Source organism: Oreochromis aureus, linkage group 3 (assembly GCF_013358895.1).
Source record: "Oreochromis aureus strain Israel breed Guangdong linkage group 3, ZZ_aureus, whole genome shotgun sequence".
NCBI lineage: Eukaryota > Metazoa > Chordata > Actinopteri > Cichliformes > Cichlidae > Oreochromis > Oreochromis aureus.
Genome location: NC_052944.1, coordinates 102,151,309 through 102,169,425, shown reverse-complemented (window position 1 = coordinate 102,169,425; position 18,117 = coordinate 102,151,309). Strand labels below are relative to the sequence as shown.

The 18,117-nt window shown below is 39.4% G+C and overlaps 2 protein-coding genes across 2 annotated transcripts in view; both read left to right on the top strand.

Moving 5' to 3' along the window:
* The window catches only part of LOC120434875 (NLR family CARD domain-containing protein 3-like), a 156,104-nt gene that overhangs the window by 18,902 nt on the left and 119,085 nt on the right, over positions 1–18,117 (top strand). Inside the window, exons 4-7 of the mRNA XM_039603420.1 lie at positions 1,286–1,364; positions 1,497–1,698; positions 1,853–3,647; positions 4,317–4,490. Coding sequence (XP_039459354.1) covers positions 1,286–1,364; positions 1,497–1,698; positions 1,853–3,647; positions 4,317–4,490 — 2,250 coding nt within the window. The remainder of the gene's footprint in view (positions 1–1,285; positions 1,365–1,496; positions 1,699–1,852; positions 3,648–4,316; positions 4,491–18,117) is intronic.
* Positions 4,702–17,590, top strand: LOC116325266 (stonustoxin subunit beta-like; the record flags this gene model as incomplete). Its single annotated transcript, XM_039608772.1, has 4 exons — positions 4,702–4,901; positions 5,943–6,116; positions 16,893–16,939; positions 17,064–17,590. Coding segments are annotated over 4 exons (948 nt in total), but the record flags the coding sequence as incomplete, so codon positions are not given.

The window sequence follows — 18,117 nt, the reverse complement described above, 5'->3', positions numbered from 1 at the left end:
CAGTGATATGCTGTTAACTCACCAGTACAGTTCTCCTCCTGCATCTTTACTCACATCCTGCCGACTAGTCCACTTTTTTCATCTGTTGTAAGTCAGTAAGGCAGTTTCATGTCAGTTAAACTTTGACATGCATTTTCAAAAATGTCTTATCCTGTTGTTGTCCCATGCATCGATTTAATGTCCAATATTTCCTCTGTAACGCGCAAATTGGAGTCTACTCCACAGATGAAGATGGCCAGCTGTGCAATGTCCATCATGTCTGTACTTTCATCCACAGCAAGAGAGTATTCAATTAAGTTTTTGCTTCTTTCACACAACTGTGTTCTTAAATCAATGGCCATCTCACAAACCCGATCAGCAATCGTATTTCTCCTCAGCCTGCCAAAATCTGCGTTTTGTCTGGACACAAGACGTCGCACACCTTCATCATGCAGCTCTTCAGAAACTCTCCCTCGGTAAATGGCTGGGCTGATTTGGCTATCTCCTCTGCTACAGTAGAACTTACAGTAAAACAACAGCTTCACTTTGTCGTTTTGCTCTGGTGAAAAATGTCTGCTGAAATGTCAGATTCTTCTTTATCTCTTCTACTTTCTGCCCTGCATTTAGGTTTTTCAGCTTATCCTGATATTTTTGTCTCGTAGTGCTGTCTTAAATTAAATTCCTTAAATACAGCCACATTAGCTCCACAAATAAGACACACGAGTTTACCAGCAATGTCTGTAAACATATATTCAGTCACCCACCAGTGCTGAAAGGCTCTGTTTTCAGAATCAACTTTTCTCTTCGCCATTGTGAGGGGCTAGTTTCACAATAACAGAACTTTGACTTGATTGATGCGGGAATGTTCCCAGGTAGCCTAGCATTCGGCATGGAGGCTGTAGTGCTGCATTATCGGATCTGTAGTTTGTGTGTTATTAGCGCCTCATATGGCCAGGCCATGCATAACAATATAATAAATCTATATAAAATGATCTTCTAGGCGGGATATAAATGTACGCTATGTGCGACATAAAAGAGACAAGATAGGAGAGAGGAGAGCCGGAAAGGTGGTGCCTGATCTGGCATCCCACACCTCCCCGCCGGATCAGGTTGGAAGCTCTACCTGGCTGCTGCATCCCAGAAAAGGGAAGAGCGGAGCATTTTTACAGTCCACCGTTAGGTTTCTCTACCAAGAGGTTAACCGCACAGCCCCCAAGAGGACCTGAGACAGCTGTATCAGTTAAACTGGGTAAAAATACTGCTAGGTTGTTATCCTGTGAACTAATTCTTCGTGATTCCTCCACAGAGCAGACCAGGAGAGCTCAGAGGTTTCCAGTGGTCAGTCTGCCCAGCAGCATCAAACACACCTGGACTCCATATTTATGGTCTGTACATGTACAACAACTACTTTTACATCTATTCTGTTCAGTCATCTCCATGCTGCTCTTTGTAGAGATCTGATGTTTGGCTCCATGATTTCAGTCTGATTGGCTCATTCATAAAGTATTCTGTTCCAGCTGCTGGAGAACAACATCATCACTTTTGTGAAGGACGAGCTGAAGAAGATCCAGAAGGTTCTGAGTCCAGATTACCCAGAATGCTTAGAGAGTCAGAGGGAGGATGAGCGGAAGAAGAGCAGCAGAGAAGCATTTGTGAAGATAACACTGGACTTTCTGAGAAGAATGAAGCAGGAGGATCTGGCTGAATGTCTGCAGAGCAGTGAGAGGAAATTTTTAAAATTTAAGCTGCTGGATGAATCAAACATTTAGTAATGTTTTAAGAGATGGACCAACATGTATTCAGTCAGTTATTGGGGACATTTTGTAAAACATGAAGTGATTGTTGACAGTGTCTTTTTACTATTGTTATTCAGAGCTTCAAGCTGCCGCTTATCATCGTAACCTTAAATCTGCACTGAGGAAGAAGTTCCAGTGTGTGTTTGAGGGGATCGCTAAAGCAGGAAACCCAACCCTTCTGAATCAGATCTACACAGAGCTCTACATCACAGAGGGAGGGACTGCAGAGGTCAATGATGAACATGAGGTCAGACAGATTGAAACAGCATCCAGGAAACCAGACAGACCAGAAACAAGAATCAGACAAGAAGACATCTTTAAAGCTTCACCTGGAAGAGATGAACCAATCAGAACAGTGCTGACAAGGGGAGTGGCTGGCATTGGGAAAACAGTCTTAACACAGAAATACACCCTGGACTGGGCTGAAGACAAAGCCAACCAGGACATCCAGTTCATATTTCCATTCACTTTCAGAGAGCTGAATGTGCTGAAAGAGGAAAAGTTCAGCTTGGTGGAACTTGTTCATCACTTCTTTACTGAAACCAAAGAAGCAGGAATCTGCAGCTTTGAAGACTTCCAGGTTGTGTTCATCTTTGATGGTCTGGATGAGTGTCGACTTCCTCTGGACTTCCACAAAACTACAATCCTAACTGACCCTAGAAAGTCCACCTCAGTGGATGTGCTCCTGATAAACCTCGTCAGTGGGAACCTGCTTCCCTCTGCTCGCCTCTGGATAACCACACGACCTGCAGCAGCCAATCAGATCCCTCCTGACTGTGTTGACATGGTGACAGAGGTCAGAGGGTTCACTGACCCACAGAAGGAGGAGTACTTCAGGAAGAGATTCAGAGATGAGGAGCAGGCCAGCAGGATCATCTCCCACATCAAGACATCACGAAGCCTCCACATCATGTGTCACATCCCAGTCTTCTGCTGGATCACTGCTACAGTTCTGGAGGATGTGCTGGAAACCAGAGAGGGAGGACAGCTGCCCAAGACCCTGACTGAGATGTACATCCACTTCCTGGTGGTTCAGGCCAAAGTGAAGAAGGTCAAATATGATGGAGGAGCTGAGACAGATCCACACTGGAGTCCAGAGAGCAGGAAGATGATTGAGTCTCTGGGAAAACTGGCTTTTGTTCAGCTGCAGAAAGGAAACCTGATCTTCTATGAATCAGACCTGACAGAGTGTGGGATCGATATCAGAGCAGCCTCAGTGTACTCAGGAGTGTTCACACAGATCTTTAAAGAGGAGAGAGGACTGTACCAGGACAAGGTGTTCTGCTTCATCCATCTGAGTGTTCAGGAGTTTCTGGCTGCTCTTCATGTCCATCTGACCTTCATCAATTCTGGACTCAATCTCCTGGAAGAACAACAGACAACCTCCCAGAAGTCTGAAACAGGAGAATCTGCAGAGAATTTCTACCAGAGTGCTGTGAACAAGGCTTTACAGAGTCCAAATGGACACCTGGACTTGTTCCTCCGCTTCCTCCTGGGTCTTTCACTGCAGACCAGTCAGACTCTCCTACGAGGTCTGCTGACACAGATAGGAAGTAGCTCACAGACCAATCAGGAAACAGTTCAGTACATCAAGAAGAAGCTCAGTGAGAATCTGTCTGCAGAGAAAAGCATCAATCTGTTCCACTGTCTGAATGAACTGAATGATCGTTCTCTAGTGGAGGAGATCCAACAGTCCCTGAGATCAGGAAGTCTCTCCACAGATAAACTGTCTCCTGCTCAGTGGTCAGCTCTGGTCTTCATCTTACTGTCATCAGAAAAAGATCTAGATGTGTTTGACCTGAAGAAATACTCTGCTTCAGAGGAGGCTCTTCTGAGGCTGCTGCCAGTGGTCAAAGCCTCCAACAAAGCCATGTAAGTAAATATATACTTATCCCTTTACTTTTAAAATGTTTGTTTTTGGTGGGTGGAACCAAAGATCTCCAATGTGGACTTATCAGACGAAAGCACAGATTTCCACTGGTCTAATGTCCATTCCTTGTGTTTCTTGGTCCAAACAAATATCAGTTTTTTAGACCGTTCATTTCAGTCGAGTCTCCCCAGTATATCTCTGACCTGTTGAAACCTCATGCTTCATCCCGAGCACTTAGGTTGTCAGGTCAGAGGTTACTTGGTGGTCCCACGTACTAGGTTTAAAACACTTGGGGATCGGGTTTTTCAGGCACTGGCACCAAGGCTGTGAAACTCTCTGCCGTGGTCTTTATGTTGTCTAGACTCCATTGACTCCTTTAAAAAGCAGCTGAAGACATTTTTATACAAACGAGCTTTTAATTATTTTTTTCACTGTTTTATATTATTTTATTTGTATCTCTGATTTTATTGTGAAGCATCTTGTAATTTTTATCCGTGAAATGTGCTGTATAAATAAATTTTACTTACTTACTAATTAATTGTACTAGTTGCTCAGTTGCTTTTCTGTTTAGAGGTATAATGGTGATTTAATGAGCAATTTTTTCCTGACATTTTAGGTTTTTTGTTAACAAGGACTTCCCTTGTACTGATTTTTGTTTCTTTTCTCTTTAGACTGAGTGGCTGTTTCCTCTCTAAGAGAAGCTGTGAAGCTCTGTCCTCAATTCTCAGCTCCCAGTCTTGTAGTCTGAGAGAGTTAGACCTGAGTAACAACAATCTGCAGGATTCAGGAGTAAAGCTTCTTAATGCTGCTCTGCAGAGTCCACATTGTACACTAGAAAGTCTGAGGTCAGATTAGTGAATATTTTTTTTATTTATGTTGAATTATTTTAGTTGAAAAGTAAAGATCATTTTTTTTGTAGCTTAGCAGTTTTAAGATTTCTTAGTAACAGTAACCTGCCACATTACTGTGTTTAAAATAAGGCAAAATTTTCAACCATTTCTGAAATATTAAATGTTGCCAGTAGTAACTGCTGATTGCACCATCAATTTGTTATAAAGTCAGTGTTTTGTTTTTTTTGTCAGACTGAATTTCTGTAACCTCTCAGGGAAAAGCTGTGAAGCTCTTTCCTTAGTTCTAAGCTGCCAGTCCTCCTGTCTGAGAGAGCTGGACCTGAGTGACAATGACCTTCAGGATTCAGGAGCCAAACTTCTTTCTGCAGAACTGCAGAGTCTGCATTGTACTCTGAAAACTCTGAGGTCAGCGTTTAGTCATTTTCACTCCATATCATTTGTAATTTGTATTATATTCTTACTTAAAAAGCTAAGGCTTATACAATTTTAGACTCTAAATTGCTGTTTATAAATATTTTTGTAAAAGTCTGTAAAAATGAATCTTGGAGGTTTTTTTTTTTTCAGATTATGTCCTTTAATGAGCATACTAAAGATTAATATAGTACTAACTTCCTGTGATTAGTATTATTACAATTTAAAACATCTTAGCTCATAATTGCCTTGGAAAAAACTGAATCACACACTTACTATTTTTAATAATAATAATGATTACTTTATTCATCCCCGTGGGGAAATTCCTCCGATCATGGAGCCGCCACTCTACCTACTGAGCTATCCCTACCCCTGACTGATATATTGGAATTCATTATTCGCAGGTTGTCCTAAAAGTTCCATGAAAAGCTTTCAGCTGATCCAAATTGCTGCATTGAGAGTACTAAAAGGGGCTAAATGGAGAGAACATATTTCTCCCATATTAGCTTGTCTCCATATATCCATATGTCTTCATATCTGATACTCCTATATTACCCTATTGCGGCACTTCACTGTCAGACTGCTGGTTGACCTCTGGTTCCTTGAGTTTCTGAAAGTAAAATGGGAGGTGCTCCCTTCAGCTATCAACCCCCTCCCTGGTGGAACCAGCTCACAGTTTTGAATGAAAAGATAGACATTCTCTCTCCTTATAAGATTAGACAGAAGACATTGGTTTATGATAAAGCAAGTGAGGGAAAAGTCAACCCTCCCTAACCCTGGAGGTCTTTTCCTGGGAAAAAGGAGTTCTTCCTTCCAGCTGTAGCCAAGTACTGCTCAGTAGGATGAGTGTGATTGTTCATATATGTGCTGTAATATTGTAGGGTTTCCTGCTTTACAACTTGAGACAACGGTTTTTGCTTTATAATGCTTACTCAGTTGGAATGAATAAGGGTCATTTTATCTGGAAAAAATGAAACCCGAGACCAATCTTCACTGAAGTCTTCATGGATTGATGTTTGTTTTGTGTGTCTGCAGTCTGTCAGGCTGTCTGATCACAGAGGAAGGCTGTACTTCTCTGGCCTCAGCTCTGACCTCCAACCCCTCCCACCTGAGAGAGCTGGACCTGAGCTACAATTATCCAGGAAACTCAATAGTGAAACTGCTGGCAGCTGGTCTGAAGGATCCACAGTGGAAACTGGACACTCTCAGGTATGGAGAGAATGTCTGATAGAGGAAGAAGAGCTGGAAACATTTCCCATGTCCTTCTCTTATTTCCTGTTTGTTTCGTGCAGATGTGAAATGAACTATCATTTATAATACATTTTATAAATGTATTATATAATACATATATAATAAGTTTTTCCTTTGCACACAACAAAAACACTCTTGTAACCAATCAAGTAGGGATAGTAATGTTGGAGGCCTCCAGCGAGAGCTTCTCCATTAACAAGCTGTATGTATCTTAGTATATTTAACAGTGCAGTACTATGGTCAAAAAGTCTTTTTTTTTTTTTTTTTCAGTTACCCCAATTCAGGTTAGACTAATTTCTGTATAGATAGGCGTAGGACATATTTATCCTAGCTCAGTACAAACACTGGAAACAGGATAAATTGTTACACTTAAAAGAGATAAAAACCACTGAACAAAAAAATTCGGTATAAACTGACAACTACAGGGAGATGTCAACTAAAACTAATTCCACAAATAAAGGAATTTAGAGAAGACCCAGGTGGAAGATATAGAGGCAGGATGGAAGTGGTTGGTGAGAGACGAGCTGATTGGATGTGGCTTATTGAACTGTTACTGGATGGCATTACGACGGTTATTCTAAGAGTAATTTTGAGTAAGGATTTGGATTAAGGATTACAGACTTCAGACTTGTGAAGGGACGGTAGTAGAGGTACTGAACAACAGCCTGTATAGTTCCTCTTGCCTGTTTCTGGAAGCTTCTGACAAAGAAACCAGCCAGTGCTTGTGACCAGTTGGAACAGGATGTGAGGGTGCAGAAAGTGTTGCTGCCTTCTGGAAAGTGCGTCTAACGACCTGATGAAGAAAGTGAAGAAAACATCAAAGACTGAGCAGAAGAAACTGGCAGAGGCAGTTTTTCACATGTTATCTGTGTACAGGAAACATGATTTAAGCCAAGGTTAGATTTAGTTGTACATGGGTACAGTGAGATATGATAGGCTTGATGTTGCTGTTGGAGCACCTGGCAATAGGAATATGGTTAGGTAGGGAAGCTCTCACTGTAATAAACCTTTAGAATCCTCGCAAAAAACCTACAAGTTCACTGTTTTGAAAACATCAAAGGCCTCAAGAGTAAGAAGATAATGCTGTGTGGACACTTAAGTGCTCACATTGTACTCTGGGGAGGACAAAGAACAGATGGAAATGGTGAGGTGATTGGGCAGCTTATAGATGAGAAGGAATTAGTCAGTCTGAATGAACAGGGACTCTGGTCACTGTCAGCTTAGGGAAAGAGTCTTTGCTGGATTTAAAATCAGGATCAAGAAACACAGCAGGAATTTACAGCTGGGAAGTTTACCGGGAAGCAATAGTGGCAATTGATCACGATCCCATTACTTGTAAAATAGGACTTACAGCTGATTAAGAAAGAGTGAGGGGAAAAGAAAGGTGGAAGTTTGATGAGGCTTAGTGGAGAATATTTAAGTCTAAAGTTAAGCATGGGTTAGATAATGTTAGGATGGAGGAGGACAGAGATGATATCCATGAAAGCTGACTAAGCACAGAATAAATGCAGTTCAGGAACCTGCTCCAATGAGTAGCTAAAGAGTACAGAGGATGATGGTGCCATAGTGAGATCAAGAACGTAACACAGCAGTACTGGACAGAAACAGCTTTCAGGCAGCTTAAAAGAAGCACAATATAAAAAGCTCAGTAGTAGAGAGGAAACAGTTAGGAAAACTAAAAGTGCATACTTGCAGGTACTTGCTACAGTACTTTAGGAAGAACTACACCAATTCAGAATGCATGGAGTACAGTTAAGAACATGTATGGAGTCGGGAAACAACAACACTATCCAGTATTAGTAGATCAAAGAGCTACAGGAAGTAAGCAGCTACAGGAAAAAGCAGAGATCCTGGTTAAAGAATTTTATCAGTAATTGAAGTGATGAAGAGACATGTGAGGAAAAAAATAAAGGAATAAGATTGAAATGTTAAACCAGGAAAATCCTGGAGAAGAGGATTGTTCTAATAATCAGTTTTCAGTGTGTAAATTAAATGCATGAAAATGACTTCCCCTGAGAAGGATCAGGTGTGTTAGAGGATGGACTGAATGCTCTGCTGCTCTTTTACAATAGAATATGGCAGGAAGCTGGAAAGAAGCTCTAATAATTCCAATTGTGAAACCAAGGAAAGACCTCACTAAGACCACAGGTTATAGGCCTGTAGCTCTAATTTCTAATCTAGGGAAAGTCATGGAAAGAATGGCAGTGGACAGACTGATATATGTGACTGAAAGAAGGCACCTGAAAGAAGTGTTTTCACCTTTTCAGGAGGGGGAGGAACACCATGGACCCAGCAGTCTGCTTAGAATCAGAGATAAGGAAAGCTCAGGGGAATAATGGATTAGTGGGGGCAGTTTTTGGATATAGGATGTAGACTACAGACCTTAAGAGTGGAGAAGTCTGTTTTTTTTTTTTTTTTTTTAAATTTTTTTTTTTTTATTTTTAAACAACATATAAGAGCACAAATAACCCAAAATAATCAAATAATCAAAAATAAACAAACGGGTGTACCATCTAGTGTGTATACACACACTATACTTAGTCATACATACACATACCTACATACATATGTATTCGCCTATACACTCATACATAGTGACATATACATATATACACATAACCATTCAGAAATATGGCATACATAATTACAGAGATTCAAACAAAATCGGGTCTCCTTGACAAAATGTAATGTTTCCATTTATCCCAAATATCATTAAATATGTCATATTGGAGTCTATTAATGAAAGTAATTCTTTCCATTTTAAATATCCCATAAACAATCTCATACCAATCATTAAGTGATGGAATTTTCACACTAAGCCATTTCTTGGTAATAGTCTTACGGGCAGCCAGACTCAGAATACCATACAACAGCTTGGACGCGTTTTATCTACATTCACTGAGTATAAATATCCAAACAAAAGTTCATCCCAATTAAAGGGAAGTTGCATGCTAAAATGATCTGTAACTCAGAATGAATCGATACCCAAAAGTGTTGATCAATGGGCATGACCAAAACAAGTGGAAATGTTTTATTCCTTGGGCCCCACATTTTCTCCAACAGCTAGAGTGAATAGAATAATATTTACTTTGTGCAGGGGTAATAAAAAACCTACAGAGACTCTTCCAACCAAAACATCTCCATATATTAGAACTAGAAATTCTCCACTGAAAAACACACTGCTGATACCAAATATCATTTAGAATTTCTGTATTTGTTTCCCTTTCCCATTTTTTTTTAATGTAGGCAGTATTCCACTTCTTAACCTCTTGTATACCCTTATACAATCTAGAAATCACCTTGAGGCCAGGATCTGCCTGGTAAGCCTTGACAAATATATTCAAAACAGGAAGAAAGAAAAGATCTGTTCTTTTAGGTATATAGTTATGTATGTGATGCCTAATTTGGAGAAACCTAAAAAAATCCGTTTTGCTTAACTGGTATTGATCTTTTAGTGATTGGAAGTCCCTAAGAATTCCCTTATCATAAAACATACAATATGCCATTAAGCCTTGTCCTGCCCATTTTTTATATCTTGCATCTAACTTATTGGGTAAAAAGTCAAGATCATAAGCGCACCATCTTAAAATCCTGGCCTCTTCATTCCAATCGTTCTTATTAAGAAATTGTGACCAAAGTTTTAAAGGCAAGTTAATCCATTGGTTTCCTTGATTAATTTGTTTTTTAATAAGTCTCACATCTCCTAAGCTTGCCTGAATTGGAAAATCTTTTAAGGCCTCTGTTTCTGTTTCTATTTCTTTCCATCTCGCTTGGTAGTCTACATTACACCAACACACTAATATCCTAAATTGAGCTGAAATATAATAATCTTTCAAACATGGGAACCCCAACCCCTTTATCTTTAGCCAACTGGATAGTTTGGTACTTAATCCGTGGTTTTTTCCCCTGCCATATGAACCTAGAGATTGTTTTGTCCCATTCCTGAAATTGTTTATCAGTTATTTCAACTGGGAGTGTTTGGAACAGATAAAGCATCCTGGGCAAAATATTCATTTTAATTGTATCAATACGTGATTCAAAATTTAAAAATGGTAATAAGTTCCATCTTTTAATATCCTCATTTATTTTATAACACAAAGGATTAAAGTTTGCATTATATAACTTAGAGAGATCTTTAGTAATATTTACTCCAAGATACTTCATCCACTCCGACTCCCAGTTCAAATTGACCTTAGACTTAATTTCCTGATTTGGCTTATAATTAAAAGTTAATATCTGAGTCTTCAGTATATTTAATTTATAACCTGATAGTGAGCCAAAGGTCTCCAGAAGTGATAGCAGCTTGGGGAAAGTAATGTTCGGATTTGTCAAGTAAATCAAAATATCATCAGCAAACAAGGATATCTTATGCTCTCGACCCATGATCTTGACACCAGTAATATTATTTCTTTGTATAACACTTTGACTCAGGGCCTCTATAAAAAGAGCAAAGAGTGAGGGACTTAAGGGACAACCCTGACGTGTCCCTCTCTGTAAATTAAAAACATTAGAGAGTGCCCCGTTAACTTTAATTCTTGCCCTTGGTGATTTATATAGTGCTTGAATAATCCTGATAAACGATTGATGAAATCCAAACTTGCCCATGACTTTATATAAAAATTCCCAATTAACCCGATCGAAAGCCTTTTCAGCATCTAAGCTCATAAGAACCATCGAATTTTATTTTTCCAACATAATCAATAACATGTAATGTTCGTGAACATTATCCTGCGTTTGTCTCTGCTTAATAAAACCAGTCTGATCCAAGCTAATTATCTGAGCAAGAATATTTTCAATTCTTTTGGCAAGGATATATGTGAATATCTTATAGTCCTGGTTAAGAACACTAATAGGGCGGTAATTTCCACAATCAAGCCTGTCCTTTCCTTCTTTAGCTATTAAGGAAATAGAAGCCTCATTCCAAGATGGGGAATTACTCCCGTCTTTAAAATATAATTGAATGATGTTCTCATCAAGGGAATCAATAACTCTTTCATTTCCTTATACCAATCTGATGGGAATCCATCCGGGCCTGGGGATTTATTAGGTTTTAATTTTGAAATGGCTTTTTTAATTTCAATTTCAGATATGTCCTTAATTAAGGTTATATTCTGGTTTTCATTCAGCTTTGGTAAGCAAAGTGAATCCAAGAAAGATATCATTCCTGTAACATCCACTCTAGGTTGTGTGTATAGTTCTTTATAAAATTTTAGAAAAGCTAACTGAATGTCTTCCAATTTATACACAATGTTATTTGTTTGAGGGTCCTTTATTTTATATATTGTATTTTCTGATTGTTGTTTTTTTAATTTATAGGCCAGTAATTTTTATGGATTTACCTCCTACCTCATAATATCTTTGTTGTAAAAAGCCATGTTTTTTTGTATTTCACTTGAGAAGATTTCATCAATTTCATTTTTCTTCTTTTGTGTTTCTAATTTCAGATTTATATCTGCTCTTATTTTATGGGCATCTTCAAGATATTGTAGTTGTGTCTGGAGTTTTCTTATATGCTCATTTCTCTTCTTTTTAAATTAGTACTGTAGCCTATAAGTTTTCCTCGTATAACCGCTTTTAGGGCATCCCATAAAATACTCGGAGAGACTTCTTCATTGTCATTTTCCGCTACATAATCTATTATATCTTGGCTAATTTGCTCTTTCAACGGACATAGAGTACTTGTATTTAATTTCCAAGATGTAGCTCTTCTTTCATGTCCAAGCACTACTTCCAGATACAGTGGGGCATGATCCGATAAATCCATCATTCCTATCCTGCAATTGACCACACTGTTAAAGTCTTTTGAAACATAAAGAAATAATCCAATCTAGAATAAAATGAATGTGGGTGAGAAAAAAAGGTATAGTCCTTCTTGATGGGGTTTAATTCTCTCCATATATCTATAAGCCCTAAATCCTTTAAAATTAATTTAATATTTTTGGTTATTTTATTTAATCCCGGGCGTGTGGGTTTGATGAGTCCAAAGACGGATTAAGTCGAACATTCCAATCCCCTCCCAAAATTAGAGTACCTTGTGCTTCTACCACTATCATTTCAAAAACCTGTTTAAAAAATTTTAACTCAGATCCTGGGGGAGCATATACATTTATAAGAGTAGTCAGTGTACCCTCCAGATACCCCTTAACTAACACAAACCTCCCTCCTTATCACCGATTTCTTGAACGCATTCAAAATTTAACCTTCTCGAAATTAAAATTACCACACCTCTTTTGAACTCTGAAGGCAGGAAGAAGAATACTGGTTAAATTTCCATTTCTTTAGTTTTTCATGCTCAAACTTCGATAGGTGAGATTCCTGTAGAAAAGCAACTTCTATTCCTTCTCTTTTATTTTTGACATAATTTTACTTCTTTTAATATGACTCCCCAAGCCATTTACATTAAATGACACTATTTTAGTTACCTTACAAGGCATTATTTATGCGACCTTATATGATTTTTATCTCTGCACATAGCCAAAAATCGAAAAGTACACACCCGATGAAAAAAAAAAAAAACACACACAACACATTATCGAAAAAAATATTATACAACAAAAACATACAATCATGTTGACTTCCAAAAACATAAACACTATATTAGCTGTAATTGGTGAGGAAAAGCTCTTCTGTCCACTTGTGGAAGAGTGCCTCTTCGCACACAGGCCGGAAGCCCAGTGGTCTGCAGGGTCCAGCTTACTATGCATATAAATGACCCGGCCTTAATGTACTTTCATATGCCCTCTTTATAGAGTTATCTAATTATATAACAAAAACATCTTTATCAAAGTAATGTTCGTATTCTCAGTTCATCTTAAGTCTCAATACTCTTGAGTTTACCTCTAGTATGATGCTCCGTCACATACATGTTGGTTATCCACTGTCATCTTGATGCCTAAATACCTGGAGGCGCTCCTTGAAACCCTGCTTTAGGATCGTGTTTCCGCGTTTCTTCTTCGTACTTGTTTGCCAAGTCTGCTGTTTTATTTGATCCAAAAGTGTGTCCCTGTCTTTCACAACGTCTACCGATAATCCTCTCTTCACCATGTCGATAGTCGCTTCATGCGCCGTGTTGTACGTCGCAGTACCTTCTCTGTAGTACACTCTTAGCTTGGCCGGGAAAGGCGTCTGGAAGCGAATGCTATTCTCTTTAAGCACCTTCTTCGCTGCCGCATATTCTTTTCTTCTTCGTTGTATCTCCGGGGCGTAATCATTGTCCACATATATCCTAGAATCCTTAAAGTCAAAACCCCTAGCCTGCCAGGCCTTCTTGATAATGTCTTCTTTGATACGATAGCTTGCGAGTTTAACAACAATTGAGCGTGGAGGGGCTCCTTCCGGGGTTTCTTAGCACCGGCTCGGTGTGCTCTTTTTCGATTCCCAACGTGGTGGGAGAGAGAGACACATTGTCTTTTCAAACAAAACCTCTACAAAGTTGGCAAAGGATGGGAATCTATCCTCTTCCCCTTCCTTCACGCCCGTATATTCTAAGATTCTTATGACGTGACCGTCCCTCTAAATCCAGAAGTTTTGTTTCGCATCGCAGCTGAAGATTTGCCATTTCAATTAACAGCTCCTCCGAAGCCTGAATTCGAGTCTCCACTACATCTAAGCGTCCCTCTGCTTCATCGAGTCTTTTACCAATGCCGTCGACATTCTCCCTTATGGCATTAAACTGATCGTTGGTGTCTTTTCTGAAAGCACGCAATTCTTTTAGTATCATGTCCATCGTAGCTGGGTGATCTTTCGCAGTAGCGTTAGTATCAGATTGCTGGTCTTCTTCCATATTACTGCTAGCTAGCGACGAAGCATCTTCTTCCACTTCACTCCGTTCTCTTTCATCCTTTTTCTTAGATTTTCTGGGCATTTTTGTTCCAAACATAAAAAACCCCACAGATATAAATCCAAGCTTTTTAAGTTTCGAGTTAGATAAATTGGGGTAAAAGGTAATAAGGTCGGGAGCAGCTATCCTACACAGCCATCACTCGACCCGCCAGACCGGAAGTCTCTCCGAGAGAAAAGCTGTTTTTTAGAGGAGACATGTCAGATACACCTGTGTAGACTTGGACGGGTAAATGCATTAGGAGATGAGGTGTTGCTTTTATTAGCCAGCTTAAATGATGGAAAATGAATGAGTTGTTCCTGGTTAATATTTTGTGTTTGCAAACAGTATCACATATCCAGGCCTAATCTGTACATACATCCAAAGTATACTGATTTTATCGGAGGATAATCCACTAACATGTTTTAATGCACAAGTTCATGTGATTTCTGTGCCGGACTACTGCCAGACTCGGTCTGTGGCTTGCTGCTGATAATAAAAAGTTCAATTTAATGCAATTCAGTTTTATTTATACAATGCTAAATCACAACAACAGTCACCTCAAGGCACTTTATACTGAAAGGTAGACCCTAAAATGATCAGAATCAAGATACTTTATTAATCCCTAACGAAATTATGTGGCTCCAGTTGCTCCAAGACAACAATAGTAACAGACTGAGCTTATTAAATAACAGAATATATTACAAAACACTTACAAAATATAAGAAATGGCTCTAATATGTAAACATTTTTGACATTTGATAAATAAAGTGGAAACATAAGGTATAATCTTATGTAAAACATTAGGAGCTATATATAGGCGGTGCAAAATTTTGTTCTGGGTTTCTAGCAGGGGGTTGCAAGTGAAAGTAGACCTAAGTATATTAATGGCTTCTTTCCAATCCTCCTGTGTATTGATTATTAAGATCTTCCCATTTTTGAATAGCACCACTGTACAGCTACTATGAGCATACAGTAATGAGTAAAAAGTAGAAATAAAATGAGTTTGGTCCTTTATCATTTCTTTTTGTCGCAGACAACTAAACTCCACAGTGAAGATGGTTGTTTTGTTTTTGTTTTTACCTGTCCTGTCTGGCACTGGAACTGGAAGGAAAAACAGTATTAGCATTAGCAGTTAATGCTAATTCACATCAAAGTACCATTAGCTGCTAATGGCAGCTTACTTACCATTAGCTAGTCACACTTTTATAACGCACGAGAAAAGGGTATTAGTGTTAGCTATTCACATTGTTAAAAAGGAAGGGAAAACAGTATTAGCATCAGTGGATAATGTTCATTCATTTCAAATTTGCATTAGCTGCTAACGGCGGCCTACTTAGCATTAGCTGCTGACATTGTTAATAAGCAAGGGAAAACGGTATTAGCATTACCGACTAATACTAATTCACCTCAAATTGGCATTAGCCGCTAACAGCAGCCTACTTAGCATTAGCTGCTAAGATTGTTAGAAAGCAAGGGAAAAAGGTGTCTGAAGGTTCTCAGTCATCCAGGTCATCGTAGTCTAAGGAGCTTGGAAAGAAAAGCGTCTGGACTTCTTTAGGTTGCTTGAAAGGGAAAAAGGTATTATCATTAGCTGTTTTTTCACCTTAAATTAGCATTAGCTGCTAACGGCAGCCTACTTAGCATTAGCTGCTCACATTGTTATAAAGAAAGGAAAAAAGGGGGTATAAACATTAGCTGGTAATGCTTATTCACCTCAAATTAGCTTTAGCCACTAATGACGGACTACTTATCGTTAGCTACTCACATTCATATAAAGCAAGGAAATCCCAGAATTCATAGCGCGGCCCATCCAAATTTCAGCTGCCAACAATGGCGGCCGCTACTAAGTTTTTAAACTAGTCTTATTAATCTTTCTAGGTCACAAAATAAACTTTTAACATATTTTCAGGCGAGAAAGTAGCTGTGTAAATTACAAATATCTGCTTGGTTTATCAAGACATCGTATATTTGCAAAAGTGTGCTGACGTTTTCGAAGACGTCTGTTACCCACCCGCTCGATAGCAAGCCGGGGGGTTCAATGGTCACTCCAGCCGGCGAGAGCAGCTGACTCCCGGCTTCATCGTTTTTAGACCCCCGCTCTTTCGCTACTTAAGTTAAACATGATATATAAGTCACTCGGATAACTTAAATATGTAATTGTTTGCCTTTTTTCGGTGTTTTATTTGTTCCAGAGTAAATCGGTTTGGCTGAGATCAAAGTTATTAGATTGTTAGATTAAATAAAACTTTATTAATCCATCGGGTGGGTTCCTCCGGGATTTTCACACAGCTGAATAAACATTAAACAGAAAACGGATTAAACAGAAGTGTGAGATGGTCGACAATTTACGCCAGTATCCTGTTATATTTTAGATAGCAAGGAGCAGACGGCCGAGTTTATTAAACTCCACCGAGACAGCGGTGACGCTAATCTGAAGGCTAGACCGTCCCATTTCACAGCCTCGCACTTCCGGCCTTCTCGGTCTTCGAAGGACCCGGCCCACGTAGACCACGAAGGCCGGGTCCTCCGAAGGATGCAGCCGACGTTTTGGGACACAGCTAGTGTGTACAGTACTGTACAGATGTACAGTAACAACACTGACACCAAAAGGAAAAAAACAGCTGGCAGCAAAGGCAGGGAGGTGTCCTTTCCAGCTTAACAGAAGAGGAATATAAAGATAGTGAAGGTGACAGTGTGAATCAGTCATATTTCATTTAATACAGTGGTGTATTCACAGATCCAGGATCAGTCCAGTCATCAGCAGTTTGATCCACATATGGATTGAAGTGTATTTGTGAAAATGTTGGACTGTTCCTTTATCAGTGTCTAACAGTATTTGTATGAGAGCCATGTAATGTCCATGTGTGCATGCTGAAAGAGACTGTGCTGGGCTGACCCCCTCCTCCTTTCAGGGTGGAGCCTGCTGGAGTCCGATGGTTGAGACCAGGTCTGAGGAAGTGTAAGTGTTTTTTTATTGTGATTCATTCACATCTCTGATGTCAGGAGTCATCATCAAATTGTCAATCAATAAACAGATGATGGCTCAATAACTGCAGCTGGATTGTGTTTGTTCTCTCCATCAGATTCCTGTCAACTCACAATCGACACAAACACAGTTCACACAAAGCTCAGACTGTCTGACAACAACAGGAAGGTGACACGTGTGGAGGAGATTCAGTCATATCCTGATCATCCAGACAGATTTGATGTTTATCCTCAGTTTCTGTGTAGAAATGGTCTGACTGGTCGCTGTTACTGGGAGGTCGAGTGGAGAGGAAACGTTTATATATCAGTGAGTTACAGACAAATCGGAAGAAAAGGAAACAGCGACGACTGTTTATTTGGACACAATGATCAGTCCTGGAGTTTGCACTGCGCTGGTGAAGGTCCTCGTTGTGTCTGGCAAAATAAAAGATACACATCCATCTCCTCCTCCTCCTCTGTCTCTAACAGAGTAGCAGTGTATGTGGACTGTCCTGCTGGCACTCTGTCCTTCTACAGAGTCTCCTCTGACACTCTGATCCATCTGCACACCTTCAACACCACATTCACTGAAACTCTTTATCCTGGATTTAGGTTCAATCCTGGTTCCTCAGTGTCCCTGTGCTGAGTGGAGTGTAAAGAGTGTCTCCTGTTAGAGAAACACTCTGACTGTTGAACAGAGAGTTCAGTCTGTACATGTCTGTCTCTTTCACTCAGAAACACGTTTTCAGATTCATGGATTCAATCAGTTGATGTTTTAAGGTGTTCTAAATGATTCCTTGTAAACTTCTTCCTCTTCAGTCCTTTAAAGATGGAAGCTCCCATTATTTCAGGATCCACATGTTGTTTTTCTGTCTTTTTCCACTCAAAGCTTCACAGTGAATATCAGTATGTTGTGTTTCTCTGAAGCTCAGTTCACAACCAGCTCCTCTGCATTTTCATCCCATTAAGAAAGAGAAATCAAACATTTGGATTCATTTTAATGAGCTCAGACTTGTTTCCATCATGGCTGAATAAGTGGACATCCAATAGTACTCAGTCAGTGTATCAAATATTAAAGATATTCAGCATCTCTCATGTTTCTGTCATTCTATAAAAACAGCTGCTTTAAAAACTGATCCAATCAAAGAAACATGAATTTTCATATTGATCAGA